The 16,557-nt window shown below is 39.3% G+C and overlaps 1 protein-coding gene across 2 annotated transcripts in view; it reads right to left on the minus strand.

The window, feature by feature from the left end:
• Window positions 1–9,693: 9,693 nt before the first annotated feature.
• Window positions 9,694–16,557, minus strand: part of TIPARP (TCDD inducible poly(ADP-ribose) polymerase) — a 29,002-nt gene continuing 22,138 nt past the window's right edge. For both annotated transcript variants that reach the window (XM_024741248.1, XM_024741255.1), the window contains exons 5-6: window positions 12,453–12,731; window positions 9,694–11,767 (exon numbers count right to left, since the gene is read on the minus strand). In XM_024741248.1, coding sequence (XP_024597016.1) covers window positions 11,320–11,767; window positions 12,453–12,731 — 727 coding nt within the window. In that variant the 3' untranslated portion in view covers window positions 9,694–11,319. The remainder of the gene's footprint in view (window positions 11,768–12,452; window positions 12,732–16,557) is intronic.

The following is a 16,557-nucleotide window of genomic DNA, read 5'->3' on the forward strand; positions in this document are numbered from 1 at the left end:
CATGATTTAGTAAGCTTAGTCGGTGATGGACATCTTCCATTTGGATATATTTGTGATATGCTTTTTCCAGCTATTATTATTTTTTAGTAAGAATAAAAATATTTGTGTACATTTAATAAATATAAAAACACATTTCTTTTTAAAACATTTAAAAAATTATTTACTTCATCTCTTTTCTATTTTCATGTCTATTTTATAATGCATATAATTTATTAGTGGAGAAGATATATACATTATATATAATTTATGAGTAAATAAATATACAAAGATTGTGGTACATGCCTCCAAAGTTTTTAATGACGGGAACGTATCATCACAATGTTTGGAGACCGGTGGTTTTTGAGTGTGAGTTTGGAATTTAGCAGATAGGTTTAAATAGCGCTCTGCCACTCACTGGCTACATTCTCTTGATCTAAATAATTTATTATAGGTCTTATTTTCTCACCATAAATTGAGATAAGGCCTGGCATTTAATACATAGTGTAGCACATAATAAATGTTCAGTAAATATCATAAATATTCAATAAACATTTCCAGCCTTCTAGGGTCACCCTTTTCTTTAATATTCCAATGAAGTAACTCAATTTCTCCCATCTCACTTTTTTATGAGAAGGCCAGCACATGCCCCTGAATTTCTGCAGAAGGTTCTTAAATTCTTTTGGTGGTTACATTTTCCTGGTGGTTGCTTGATATCTCTGTCCTCGCTCAGTTGTCCATCACCTGTAGTCTTCCATCCTATTCCTTCTCCACATGACTCCCAAGAGTGGACATAATCTCATTTCCAGCATTCCTTGAGACTCAAGGCTATCATAAGCCTTAAGACTTATGTGTGTGGATAACACAGGGTAAATACAGTTCTGAACAGGAATCAACTTAAAATTTCGGTATCACACAACGCCCTTCCTAAGTTCATGGACTGCTGTCCACTGCTGGGAATATCTTATCGATTCTGTACAGCTTTGGGCCTGGCCTGTCTCCCTGTTGTTGGCACTACTCTTTCCCTTCCGAGAACTTTCTGCCTTCTTAGCTCTTCCTTGAATCCCTGCCCCAGTCTCTCAGACAACTACAGGCTACTCTATCATGCCAAGGCCTTAAGCATAGCTGCAGTCTGAGCATTAAACTCCTCCAGGGTGCTATTCACACAGATGTGTGAATAACACTCCCTGGAGTTATACAATAAGGCAGCCCTGACTCTCTCCATCAAGCCATCAAGAGTGGAGGTGGTGAAAAGCTTCACTTTCAAAATCAAGAATCTATTAACATATCTTCCAAAAAAAAAAAAAAAAAAAGAAGAAAACCATTCACCATAGGTCTCTATTTCTCACTAAACAATCAATAGAAGCTTTTGAATCTACTGTTTTTCTTTTCTGGCTCCAAAGTTATCAGATTGAATTCTGAGGCAGGGCTCAAGGTCAAAATTTTTGTACTTTCCTTGTGAGTCTTTATAGTGGAGCTGGACACTATATAATTTATTACCCCTACTTTCTTTCTAGATCAAGTACTAATTGTCTTTATTTTTTTCTCTTTCAACCGCCACCGCTACTGATAGCAACAATGCTATCATCACCATCACCACCGTCATGACCTACATGACCACCTTGACAACGAGCATGACTCCACTACCACCATCACCATATCATCTCCGTCACCACCACATCACTACTGCTATCATCACAGGCAACATCAACATGAAGGGGGATTTCCTGGAGGTCCAGTGTTTAGGACTCCATGCTCTCACTGCCAAGGGCCCAGGTTCAGTACCTGGTCAGGGACCTAACATCCCACAACCTGCCACTGCGTGGCCAAAAAAACAAAACAAAAACGTGAAGGACCGACATCATCACTCCAATGATCATAATCACTACCCCCATAGCCGTCACTACCACCTCGCTGGCTTTTCTGAGGTCCTGTGGCAATTCTATGAATACCCGCCAAAGCTCTCTAGAGGTTTTTTTTTTTTTCCCGGTACGTGGCCCTCTCACTGCTGCGGCCTCTCCCGTTGCGGAGCACAGGCTCCGGACGCGCAGGCTCACCGGCCACGGCTCACGGGCCCAGCCGCTCCGCGGCATGTGGGATCTTACCGGATCGGGGTACGAACCCGTGTCCTCTGCATCGGCAGGCGGACGCTCAACCACTGCGCCCCCAGGGAAGCCCTGTAGAGCTCCTTATTTTGTCTCTAGGTATGTCTGCAGCTTCTAACATTGTTTTTACTCATCGGATACCCTCTTCTCCTATTTCCGGAGAGAAGACTACAATAAAACCCATATCCCAGTGCTGATCTCTTGCATATCTGACATTGAGGCCTCTTCAGACTTGGGGCTGATCCTGAGCCTTGTCAAATATATGGTCATAGCTCTGTAATATAGTTTCTACCCTTTCCATCCTGTTGTCTTTCATTGCCTCCAGTGAAATGCCCTGTACTATTTCTTGGCTCTGGGGAACCCCACCACCATCGAGACAACTCTAACTCTTGAACAAAGGGGTGGGGATTATTATAAGTGACCTCTTGCCTTTAGGGACTTCTTTAGGCCCTTGGCCACCCTATGACAGAAAATTCCAAAGTCAGAAAATGTTTCTGTCCACTTGGAACCCCAGTAAGAGACTGACCATCTGCCACTATTTTATCCAGTTGGATTCTCATCTATTCTGTCCTCTGATGGGAGGTTTCTGTTGAACCAGAACAGCAAGGATGGGACTGCCTTTCAACTGGTGTGTCTATCAGTGTATTGATGGAAGCCTTCTCATAGTGGCCTCATCATCCATCACTGACCCCAAAGTGAAAAACATGCCTTCACAAGTAATGTCAGCCACAAGGGCTTAGACTTCTTAAAGGTTTTCCGTTTTCTTTTTGAGTTGAACATAGTCTAATATAGGATAGGGAGGGAAAGAAAATAAAATCTTAACAAGTAATAATAGTACATTCCCTATAATTAGGAGCACAGCTACAGTAGGAGCAAGAAGCAAAAATTTAATACAGTACCTGAACATCTCAAGTAACAAGTCAAATAAACTAACTATGGTTCAATTATTTACATTGAATGAAAAGTGGTATACAGCATAGATGACCTCAGGCTAGTAGTAAGGTTTTATTGGAACACAGCGATTCTCATTGACTTACACATCATCTGGGGCTACTTTTGTGCTATGATGGCAGGGTTCAGTAGCTGTGAGATTCTGTGTGACACACCAAGTCTAAAATATTTATTATCAAGCTCTTTATAGAAAAAGTTTGTCAACCCTTGCTCTAAATAATGAATACTTTTCTCAGAGTTGACAGGAAAATGAATTAAACTGGTTTTTCTTTGTATCATAGAAGTAAAGGCTTAACCCCAATTAAGGCGTTGGAAGTAGGGAGTAGTTGAAGAAGGGCTTCTATATATCCTGCTAGATCCGAGGGCATTTGGTCCTAACTAATAATAGAAAAAGTAGCCTTCCACCTTCCAACCCTCAGTCCAGTTTACTGTATTAAGAGATTGGAGTCAAGACCCCAGATGATAATAAAGAGTCTCTTTGCTTTGCTTCCTTTGGGCAAATACCTCCTCAGAGATCTTGTGGGAAGGTGAAGTTGATGGGTCCAAGGCAGAACGGGGCACACCCAGGATGGGGTATTCCTGAGTTTCTCAGTCAGATACTGCCTGGTAATACCTTAATTCCATGATATGTTTGTGTGCATTAATGGAGAAAGCTACTGAGTTTGCTTGCTGATAATGAGATAATTTAACTTTATTGTCTCCAAGTAGGCTTATCTCACTGCCACAAACTCAAGGCCTATAGTGTCCCAGCAAATTCTGAGGGATGAGTGTCCATTTCTGATGCTGCCCATTGCCAATCCTACCTCCCCTCCCAAATTCTGAGTGAGAACCCCAGCCTGCTGTAGCAGTTCATAAAGCTGAGGGGTTGGCATTGATGCTAAGAGATGGGGTAGACAGTTAACTTTTGTGTGTGTGTGTGTGTGTGTGTGTGTGTGGTCAATTCTATTTTTTCTTTAATTGAAGTATGTTTTCATTATATTCTACTTAGCTGTATTTTTTTTAATGTTTGTAGTTTTTAGTTTTAAAAATTGTGATTAGGAGGTAGGAGATCTTGAGTCTAAAACCAAGGAAACTGAATACTTTAACTTTACAGGGATTTATCCCTACTCCCAAATATAGATCTTCAAGTTTGCCTCATTTGAGTCCTTGGACTCAAGTAACAAGAAGTCAGCTTTATTATTTATTTATTATTGTGCTAAACATTTTACATGAATTCTCTTTTATTCCTTATACAGCCCATGAGGTTATTTATTATAAGGAAAACTGATGCTAACCTGCTAAAGTTACCCCACATGGAGATAATGGGGCTAAGATTTGTTTCTGCATTCCATGCTGCACGGTCTTTTTGATGTCAGTCCATTATAAGGGCCAAAGTTTCATATTAAAAATAGCTCCACTTAGAATCTGGAAGTTTCACAGACCAGACAGTGGTAAATCCAGCTTTAAGTCAGTTTATAAGCTTTCTGAAGTAATGTTTTTCTTCCACAACCATTTGATCTTTAAGGAAATGGGTACCCAGGGTCTTTGTGAAATAGATTGAAAAACTTCCCCAAGGGGTGCTCTTTAATACAATTCCTTCATTTAACCTTGAAAAACAATATTTGAGATAGATAATTGTTGGGTTTTCTCCCCAGTGGCCATTTTCCTTTTTCCTAACAAAACCCCAATCTTGTTCAGGTATGGGTCGTCACCTGCTTAATGGATTAGTCCCCTGCCCTAGGGAGTGACTGTTGGTTAGTTCACATCTTTCATAGTGATTCTGTACCCCTTGCCAGGGATTGGTTTAAGCATGGTCACCAGATGCAACCCAGGACAAAAGACAAAAATGGCAGTCAACTAGGAAGCTTTTGTAAGATTTACTAACTCTTGAAAGAAAAAATAAAAGGCACTAGATGAGGATCATCCCTTCCTACTTTTGGATGTCACAAATGGGATGTATTGTAGTACTTGGAGCCAGAGCAGTTATTTTGTAATCATGAGGGGAGAACCAAGAGAATCGTACAGAATCCTGGGAGCTGTTGCACCTTTGAATTTAATCAGTGTTGGAATAAGCTGTTCTGGATTTCTGTTATGAGAGATAAAGAATTCATTGTATTCATTATGATTTAAGACATCTTTATGTATTTTTACCACAACAAACTGATTACCTTGACCCTCTCCACAAGACTCTTTGGAGGAAGGTGTAACAGACAAAAGCAAAGCTAAACGGATGTTCATTCCTTCAAAACAAAGCTCCAAATGAGGTCCTCTGTTTTCTGATTACAGAAAAACAGGAGCTGGTTAAGAGTGGAGTTAGTCTTTCAGTTTGAGGCAGTAAAAAGACAAGGGTTTCTGATATTCCTTAACAAGGGGCTGAGGAAAACTCTGTACCTTGCTAAGTTAAAGGAAGCTACTTTATATCCTGGAACAGTGCCCTTTCAAGGAGGAATTCCCTGGGTTCTAGGAGCTAGTCCACAAATGTTTTCTAAATAGATGTGTACTCTTTCCTAGTAGGAACAAAAGATCACTCAAAAGAGGCTTGAATCTTCAAAGTAAACCCACTATTAGACAATCTCAGTGCTAACATTTTTCATCCCTACATCTTTTTCACCAACCATTTCTCAAAAGCAATTTGCTTTCTCTCCCGTCTTTCATGAAGACTGGGCTATCTGACCAACTACAGTGCTTGTCTTTATTCAGTCTTTAAATACCTCTTAGAAGCAGCCTTATTTTAAGTGAGGTTTGTCTTTGGTATGTATGTATACCACTCCTGGGAAGCCGCGGGCGGGCGGTCTACTCTCTTGGGATTTCACATAACCTTTAAAAATTTCCAACAAGCATTGGAATTTTTCATATCTGTAGTGTTCTTTTTAATTACTAATTTATATTAGAACAGCTTCCTGATGATTCAATATAATTTCTATTATATTTACTACTTGTATTAGCTTCCTATTGCTGTTGTTACAAATTACCCAACTTGTAGCTTAAGATAACACAAATGTATTATCTTAAAAAGTTCTGGAGGCCAGAATTCCTAAAGTCAAGGTGTCAGCAGGGCTGCGTTCCTTTTGGAGGCTCTAAGGGAGCATGTTTCCTTACCTTTTCTAGCTCCTAAAGGCCACCTGCCTTCTTTGGCTCATGGCCTCATCCTCCATCTTCACAGTCAGCACCATAGCATCTTCCAATCTCTCTTGACCTTCTGCCTCACTCTTACAAGAACTCTTGTGATTACATTGGGCATCCTAGGATAATCCCCATCTCAAGACCCTTAAACATGTCTGCAAAGCCTTGTTTGCCATATAACATATTCATAGGTTCCTGAGATTAGGACTTGGATATTTTGGGGACGTTATTCAGCCTACCCTACTACTACTTCTATTATTACTACCACTGGCTAAAATTTGATTGTATACCATGAGCCAGGCACTGTGCTGCTTTACATTCTTTATCTCAGTTAGTCCACAAGCCACACACTAAGATTGTGTAATTTTCTCAGACAGGCTTGTGACTAAGCCACTGCTCTCTGATGACAGTAATTCACTGCAAAATTGAGTAACAATGATTCACAAAATCTGCATTCCTACTCCTATCCAGCACTGACTTATATATGCCTACAAGTTAATTATAAATGAGACCACAAACTTGTGTTTTTGGAAAATGTAGTCATATGGGTAGAAATTTACATTTAGAAGAAGTTCAGCTACATTTATGAGTGGTTGGAACTAAAGCTTGTAGTTACTGGGTTCAGTTGGCTTAGATCATTGAGAGTAATTCTCATTAGATTTATGGCTGCTACTCCTAAGTGGAACAGTTCATTGAACTCAGCTTAGAAATTATGATTTAAATCCTTAACCAAGATACTATGAAATGCAAACCTTCAAGGAGGACCTTTGTCAGAAAAATGTGGGTTAATGCCCCAAATCCATCACTGCTCCTCAAAAAAATTTATAAACGGATGGTTACACAAGAATTTCATATTAGCATTGAAGAGTCTTGCATTATCATATAGTTGAATAGCACCTGTTTAGTGTTCTCTTGCCACTCAGATCTGTTAGATGCAGTCCTTAATGTGCTGTGAAACACTGAAGGGCAGCTGATGTACGTGGACGTAAGGCCCCACAAATGACAATTTGGCACCTAAAACTTGTTATTTTAGAAGGGTTAGAGGCTCTTGAACACTGGGTTGAGCCTCTTAGCTGATTTGATTAAGGCTATTTTAAGACTGGATATAATTGAGATAGACATAAAACTTGAATATAGAAATAGTCTAGCCCAGTGGTTTCCAGCCTGTTGGCTGTAAACTTTAGCAGCATATGGGAGTTATCGTAAGGAGCCCATTAATCCATGTGAGCACTAAACGTTGCCTGTAGACTAAATATATCCTACATATCAAACGTAGATACTGTTGCGATGTTAATATGAATTTGCTTTAAAAGATCACTGAACTCATAGAAGCTTTTGGTCATTTTTCATCTTATTAATTAGGTACTTAAGAACAATTAAGCCCATAAAATTCTGACATCATCAAAGTGGGTGGGCATCTTTGCTCTGGTTTGGAGGATTTAGCAGTGTTCGTGAAACACTTCTAACACACAAATCTTCCACATTCATCTAAGATTAAAGCCTGAAAAGAGCTGCCATCTGAGAGTTCTATTCAGGCGTTAGTCTCCCAAAAAATATGCTGAAGAGTGCGTAAAGCAATAAGACCAACTAATAATGCTGATGAAACGCTTCGATAACATCTTTTTCTACCTATGATGATGACAGCTTATGAGTGAGGTAAGCAAGCTAAGGAAAAGTATTGTTTTATTTCTCTAACTTTCCTGCAATAAGAGTACCTAAGTCAATATACTAGATGGGTCTGTTTTTAAAACCCAACACTATCATTTCTAAGGAAAATGCTTTTTTTTTTTTTTTGACGTATACTTGATTTACAATGTCGTGCTAATTTCTGCTGTATAGCAAAGTGACTCAGTTACACACATGTATACATTCTTTTTTTATATCCTCTTCCATTATGGTTTATCCCAGGAGATTTGGTATAGTTCCCTGTGCTATACGGTAGGACCTTGTTTATGCATTCTAAATGTAATAGTTTGCATCTACTAACCCCAAACTCCCAATCCATCCCTCTCCCTCTCCCTGCCCCACTCCCCCTTGGCAACCACAAGTATGTTTTCTGTTTGTTTTGTAGATAGGTTCATTTGTGTCATATTTTAGATTCCACATGTAAATGATATATGGTATTTGCCTTTCTCTTTCTTACTTCACTTGGTGTGATAATCTCTAGTTGCATCCATGTGGCTGCAAATGGCATTATTTCGTTCTTTTTTATGGCTAATATTCCATTGTATATATTTACCATTCATCTGTTGATGGACATTTAGGTTGTTTCCATGTATTGGCTATTGTGAATAGTGCTGCTATGAACATAGGGGTGCATGTATCTTTTTGAATTAGTTTTGTCTGGACCTATGCCCAGGAGTGGGACTGCTGGATCATATGGTAATTCTATTTTAGTTTTTTGAGGAGCCTCCATACTGCTTCTGGCTCTTAATTTGTAAATAAACGCTATTGATTTGTACAGCACTTTACAAAAATTTGCATTATAGGGTCTCAAAGTTGTAACATTCTTATCATTTGTAGTCTTAAAAAACCAAAAAAAAAAAAAAACTACAAAGATGAGTAAACTAACCACATGAAGCCTTCTTACCTTCCTTAAATAAAGGAGGGAAAAAAACCCTGATTTAAACTGACCATATAGGACTGTTTGGGTATTGAATATATTCTTCCTTCTTAAAAGTCATTTTCAGACCTAGTATAACAAAAATTCCTCCTCAAAGATCAGTATTTCAGGCCCTAATAATTATTTTTTATATCTAAGCCATTTACTAAAAGAGGTTAAAAAATGTGGAGTTGGGTTTTAGAATTTATAAATACAAAGGCCCAATATTTATTAACTTTGCACACATAAACCTTCCTGTCTACAGAATTGTATGACACTGGAATATCTTAGTTTGCAGACTCCCTCTGAAAATCTTAACCATAGTTTTAAGAGTGAGTTGCAGCTTTCTGAAATGGTGTAAATTACAGCTGTGCCAGTAGGGAGATAGATTTACTGAATGCTTTTCAGTATGTTTTAAATCCATGGAACCATTACAAAATTTAGTCTGATTCCATAGTTCTTGTTTAGTTAGAACATACAATACTATACATGAATTTAAAAATCATTACACTGGAGAGAAAGTACTGTCAGAGAGGCTCACGTTCACCAGTTGGGTCACTTTAGGTTAGCTGAAAGCGGAGATGCTTGAGAGCAGATGAGATTTTTACACTTCTTTTATTTCCTTCAGCACTTGTTGCAGGGGACAACCTGGTCACAGTTTTTACTACAGCAGTTTGCTGAAATAAAACTTGTCCCATTCCCTCAAGCACTTACCTGCAAAATAAAATATTCACTATTCTCTTGTGACTTACAGTTGACTGCCAGATAATGTATTTTTTGCTGATTATCAGAGCACAAGTGTTTAGGCAGCAGTTTCTGGTTAGGTCTGTTCATTCAGTCATTCAATCACACATCCATTCAAGCAACCGACCAGCATTTACAGATCACCCACTACGTGTTGGAACGCAGTTGTCTTAAATGAAACCAAAACCACAAGAAAAAGTTTTAAAGAATTACCAGAACTTTTATTTTTGCTCAGTTTTATTAAAAAAATAAATATGTCATAAAGTTTTTTTTCTTTAGGGAGAAAAAACAGAACAAGTCTCATAAAATCAAACAAGCAACGGTAAGGTGTCTTAACTTGAAAAAGATTGGGAATCACTGGTTTACAAGTTACAATTGAATGAAAGGACAACTGTACCAGCCTCAGTTGGCTGCTTCATGCCAATGGCAGCAAACAACAAGATCTACTAGGGCAAAATAAATTACCGTGTGGAAGCCCTGGTAAGTGCTTAAACAGGCCGAGTCACTGAGACATCAGGATAGATAGATCTTGCTTTCAACAACATAGAAGTTCCTGAAGGGTTGTGTGTAAATGAAATAACCACAAACATACTAGGGGAGCTTGGTACCTGAAAGAATTCCGTGGTGAATTCTTTTGTGAACAACCACTACTGCTTTTATAAATCCAGGTCCATTTGCTTTACTTAAGGCGAAGTACACCAAGCTGCTACCTCTCTGAGCTGAGGCAGTGGCATGTTCACCTAACACTGCTCCTGCTGGGCCAGTGGCACAATTTCCAAGTCTGTGTTTCTGTGAAGTAGTGTAAAATACAGAGCTGGCCAGGGAACCCAGCTGCATCTGGCAAAGCAGGCGGAAGGGTGGGAGCTCCACCTTTAACAATATTTCCATGTCAACAAAGACTTCTTTTGAGGGTCTACTTTGTGCAAAGCACAGTAAAAAACCTGACCAATTCAGTTACAGACGTACTTCCTTTCTCTAAAACCTTCGGTCAGGGCCTAGGTCTGGAACCCTAAAATAAAGTAATACTTCTAATTCTCCAGACTGGCTTTAACCAAATTAGATACCCAACTCCTTCAAACTGGGGTGGGATGATAATGAAAGAGAGTGAGTTTTCCAATGCTGAAGTTTAACACGAGAATCACATTTCAGAGAACTAGTTAATGAAAAATTTTGCTGGTGACAAACTTTTCAAATGGTTCCTTTTCTTTCTTACTTCCTCTAAACAGAACTCTGAGTTCTCGGGTAAACTCTGCAGAACAGTTAAAGTCATTGATGTTCTCTGGTTGGGTGACATATTTCAGTCCTGCTGATAGAAATAGAATTTTCTTTCCACCCACCAGAGTGTCATGAACTTATCCTACAGCACCGCAGTGATGCTTTGCACAGGGATTAAATATGGTAGTACTAGTTCCAGTCAGTTTTAATCTTTGTAAATAAATAGAATCCTCACTTTGCTCACAGCCTCCGTTTCATTTGGCCAAACTTCTACCAGGCTTAAGCCACATGTAATTAGTTAGGCTGTTCAGTTTCTTTATAAAAAATACTTCCAATAACACTGCTGCCTATATGTACAGGTGTGAATGAAGAGTATGCAATCTGTAGTCTTTTCCACACTGAGTACACTAACAACAATTAGTAAATAATTAAAGAATAAGTGGTCATTTTAAAACGTGTGTTTTTCCTTAAAAAAAAAATTTCACTTTCTAGCAACTTAAAAAAATGGGTCTTAAAAGTGCCCTATTAATGTCAATGCTGTTCCCCACTCTGGCCCACCCATCCAAAACCTGCTACAAATGCTGGATTGAGTTTATACAAATAATTTATCAGTACCAAGATTTTTCAAATGGAAACAGTGTTACTGACTTCTTCATACTGGATAACAAAATAAGGGTAACTCTGGTCATCATTGAAGATGACAAAAATCTGAGGCTCAAAGAAATTATCCACACAAGAGTCATACAGGTCACTGGTGACACTTCCAGGATTCACGGGAGGGGGCCTTCTCATGCCATGGCTGCCCATCGTGTATCTGCCAGTTAGCACTTTAGCCAGAAACATGAAATGGACTCCTTTGGAGGACTTCTTAGAAAAGTTATGTGAGTAGCTTGCCTTCTTTGCAAAATAACTGCCTTGTCCAAACATTGTAGCATGCTTTCCACAGACTCGAGGGTCAAAGTTGTGCTTGCAGATTCCATCTACCACATCCTGGGATGTTCCATGAAATAAATGTCTCTCATTTATTATTCTGTCACGGCCAAACATTTTCCTGTTCATATACTCCTTTTTCCTAAGGCAAACAGTGGACAGGGAATTCAGAAAAATGAATAGATCAGTTTAATAGGCATGATTTAGTCATAAACTTCTTTTGATGGTTTCAATGGGGAGGAAATGTTAAAGTAGCTACCAAGGGCAAAATCTCATCAAAGTTCATACTAAAAGTTTAAACTTATCTTTTCCACTGCAGACAAGAAAAGCCCTTTCCCTTTTTTCTCCATCAACCATTTGTTCACCTGCTCTCTCTTCCATTTCAAATCTAGTTCTCACATCTTCTCAGGGTGACTTCCTTACCTAATTCCACCAACCTGAGAGTCTCTTAATTCTGAGGTTCCTCAAATCTACATGTATCCCCTCTGAATTACATTAATTTGTTGCTGACTTGAGAGGCAGCATAGTAAAGTGATTAAAAACAAGGCCTCTGGTGCTAGACTGCCTGGGTTCAAATTCCAGCACTGTATCATATTAGCTGTATGACCTGTGGCAAGTTACCAAACTTTTCTGTGACTCGGTTTCCTTTCTGTAAAATGCAGATTGTAATAATCTTTCTTGTAGGTCTGTTATGAGAATTATATGTGAGTTAAAAATATATGAACAAATATGACATTAAGTTCTATGCAAGTCTCTACTATTATGTTCTGCATTTGTCATTAGCTACATCAAGAAAAGCTCTCGAACTTTTCATACTGCTGACTCACCTTTTATATTTCTCCCAAAGAAACTGGTTTTGGACTCTCAGTATTTGCAAAATTCTATATTTAAACTCAGGCACAGTCTTATGAAAAAGATTATAAATGATTCGATAACTTTTGTCCTCTGCAGAAACAGGCACTTGGATGAAGTCCTGAGATGGATGCATATACACCCAAGTTTCAGGGTAAAAGTTTGCTGAGGTGACCCCATCTGGGCAGATGATTTGTGATGATGAGGTTGCTTCAAGAGGCGGAGGTGCCTGTGTGGGAACACCACCAAGTGTCCTAGAAGGGAGAGGGAGAACGTCAATGTACAACCTCAGCAGTAAGGTGCTCTACATCAAAACCTCCATCTCACATACAGTGCTCTACAGCAGTATCTAATATTATAATTTGGATAGCTTCAATGCTTGTTTAAAAAAACAACATAGAAAATGCTATCAACTAAAGAAAAAAAAACCTTAGAGCTAACACTGCCTGTATAGAGATAACCTATTATTAGCTTCCCCTGGCCTCCTCCTTGTGGAGAAAACTCTGGAATGTACTGCTGCAAGGCAAGCAAGCAAGTGCCAATTTATAAATATCTTTACTTTCTGAATCCTGGATTCCTCTTTTGCCTATATAGTTATGCTCCGTTTCAAGGGAGGAACAATTTATATACGTTCCTCAAACTTTGCTGTACTAAGCACAAAACGTATCATTGCTAGAGGTTGTGTACATGGGGAAGCATAGTGAGTGGAGGCAAAGTGAAGCAGGGCAAGAGGGAGCTTACAGGGAGATGACAGAAAATATTAAAAATAAAAAGCTTATACTTTGGTTTTTGTATAAAAACAAACAAATCGTGGAGTAGGCATTGAAAGTTGGCATTTGCTTCAGTTTTAAATATCACATATAACAACAAAACCATCAATACAATTCAAATGTTATAGCTTCAGATGTGCTTAAGATGGAGCTAATTACTTTAAGCCCTAGACACTAGAATATCCTTGAACCTTCAGTTCAGGTCTGTTACGTTGAAGGATGAGTTTAGACAAGCAGTTACTTATTCCTGCCTGATTAAATGATTTAAATCATTTTTCTTAGCCATTTTCAAAACAGAGCAAAACGGAAGAAGCAGAGAGAAAGATAATCCTGACCCTGAGACCCAGATTCGGGGCTGGGGTACTACTCCACTCACAAGCATACATTGGTCACGGGGAAGCCCTAAGTCTGCCAAATCATTAGGAAACTGAAATTTTCAAAAGCGCTTTGGGACACAGAGGTTACAACAATAGGTGAACATGCATCTAATCTCCAGGAGGATATTTACCATCAGCCACCTTACACTAAGCACATACTGTGGACCAGGCACTTCACACCCAGTGTCACTACCTGTCATAACCCCACACAATGGCTTGGTTATTGGATACTTGGATACTGCTGTAGAGCACTTTTCAAATCAAGAAACTGCCAGCACAGCTAGTAAAGAACAGAGACAGCATATGAACCCAGGCCTATCTAGTTTCTAAGCACATACTCCTTGCATTTCCATATATTTCACAATTCACATGTACATATATTTTCTTCTTCTTTGTCTTCTTTTTTTATCTTTAAACAAGGCTTGAAAGTGATGGATGGATACCAGGATTGCAATTCAGGTCTGCCTGATTCCCACTACCATTGCCACTACCCCACAGCCTTTTGACTTTTAAGAGATGGCTTGCTATAGAGGTACAACCTGCCTCCTCTACCCCCCACCTCCTTCAAGTAGCTGCGCCTATGATTAATGTGCCTCAAAGTCCCTTTGTGAGACAGAGTTCTGGGTGAATCCGGGGCTTGCAGAATCCCCCAGGTGCTTTTAAGTTCAGAAGCAGATCTAAAGGGGTGCTGTTTTCCCCAACCTTCATGACAGAGGGCACAACAGTTCTTGTCTTCTGGAGCATTTTCACAAAGCCCTGACAGATTCCTCCAGAGCCTTCCTTCACTGGTACATTTTTTTGAAGAGAGGCCCCTACTGCTTTAATCAGACTCTGATAGGTCTGTAACTCCTTAAAAAGCCATCACCATTCTAGAGTAATGGTAGGAAACACAGACTATAAGCTCCTTATTTTTAGCTGTTCCCTCTATCCCTGCTCTGCAAAGTTCCCAGTATTGTTAGGGGTTGAAGTTACCAACAGAGGTTTCTGGATTGAAGGAGGAAGGTAAGATTCTCCCAACCACTCTGCCCAAAATAGGTTTTAGGCTGTCACAGCCATACTGAAAACGTGGCACTGACAATGGAAGAGACTGTTCCTTTTCCTTCCGCTAGCACTCCTGCCTAGAAATCAGTTTCACAAAATGAAAGCTTCAAATGTCTCCTTTCCTTTTTCAGGGGACTGGTGGGGTCTATTATTTCCTTACACATGCTTGAAGATGAGCCTGTGTAAATAAATCCCATCTATCCTAAGACATTAAATCAGATTTTATGTATTTGGTTAAGTATTTGGTTAAGCATCCATTCTTACCCATGGATACTTACTTATAATAAGCCAACATCTTAATTGGGCTAAAACATAAAAATGTATATAGACATCTGTCTGATGGAACTCTACACTCTGGTTGCCATGGGTTAAAAATACATATTCTAAGCAGTTACAAATGTAGCTTTATTTTCCAAGAATACTGAGTTTGTATTCAGCTCATGGATATTCCAATGACATACTGCGAGCTTCACACCGTAACCAGCCTTCTTTAGAGAGGCAAAGTCAAAGGCTACGGCACTTGTACTCAAGGGCCTCTGAAGAACAAATTTTCCTAATCCAAGGTCACCTTTTATCATTCTCCTTCCTTCCCCTGGCCATTCTGAAAGACGTTTCCTAACCTAACTTCAGTGATGAAGTAAAATTTAATTTTATCCTTTCTGGGGAGGAGTCAAAGAAATCCTCTCAGGCCTTCTCATGACCGTGAGGTGACTGCACAGGGCAGATGTCCTTCCAGCTGAAGTGGACTTCCAAACCTCTAAGTCTGATATTTGTGTGCTTATGCAGCCTTAGCTCAAGTATTCTAAGAATATTAAAGAATAAGATCCTTTTTATCAGCCCTATTAAAAATCATCAAAGCACATGGAAAAACATTTTAACTATGAGGAATGTTAGCTAAACTTGATTGTGGTAGCCATTTTACAACATATACATATATTAAGTCATTACGCTGTCCATTTTCAACTTATACAGTGTTTTATGTCAATTATATATCAATAAAACTGGATGGGGAAAAAAAGCAGGGAAACCCTCTTTTAAAAAGAGCCAAGCTTTTGCCGTAATTCATGAACTAAGCCCCCGCCTCACCCTCCACCTCCCTACTCCACCTCCCTACTCTAGCATTCCCAATTCTTAGCTATCTCTGGTTCCCTGATAATTGTGGCCTTTTTGACACCTATGTTTTTCTTTGACCCTTTGTGTTTGCTAACACTTAAAAACAAAACTTTCTTCCTGGCTAAGATCACAGTCTCTCTGGAAATCTACTTCTGAAATCTGCTTTTTGGAATTAGTCTCCCTCCTCTTTCTGCCCTCTAGGCCAGCCCCAGACTCTAGGGCAGACAGGAACTGAAGGCTGCATTTACCCATTCCACCCTAGTGAACTTGCTGCTTCTCTGCTCTTTTCCTCTTGAAATGTCTGCACTATCTCTTTGACTTGCTAAGCTCCTACTTTATACCTGATAATCACTGTTCCAGGTAAGAAGACTAAACTAGGAAGTTTTAAAAAGAAAAGAGTGACTTTCTTTGTTCTCTTGTAAGCCTATGTTATAAATAGGAAGGCTATATCTGTGGCATTAATTCTACTACTGCTCATATTATTTTTACAGTTCGTACTTCTACAAAACAAGCCTAAGTTTAAAAAAAGGTGGGGGGAAGAGGGTATTCCATAATTACTTAAGATGGAAACAAATCAACTTTCACTGTTCTGTGAAACTCCCCCAACAATGCAGCACATGAATGAGCATTCCTCCTCTCTCACAGAAGCTGCATCTCGCTTGATTGGCTCAGCATGCCAAGCTGCCGGTCTCACTGATGAGTTCCACTGTCTCACTAGGAGGACAATATGTTCCTAACTACTGGACGCTGACACTATCTCCAGCTGTGCTAGTGAAATG

This window comes from Neophocaena asiaeorientalis, unplaced genomic scaffold (assembly GCF_003031525.2).
Source record: "Neophocaena asiaeorientalis asiaeorientalis breed wild unplaced genomic scaffold, Neophocaena_asiaeorientalis_V1.1 scaffold556, whole genome shotgun sequence".
Taxonomy (NCBI): domain Eukaryota; kingdom Metazoa; phylum Chordata; class Mammalia; order Artiodactyla; family Phocoenidae; genus Neophocaena; species Neophocaena asiaeorientalis.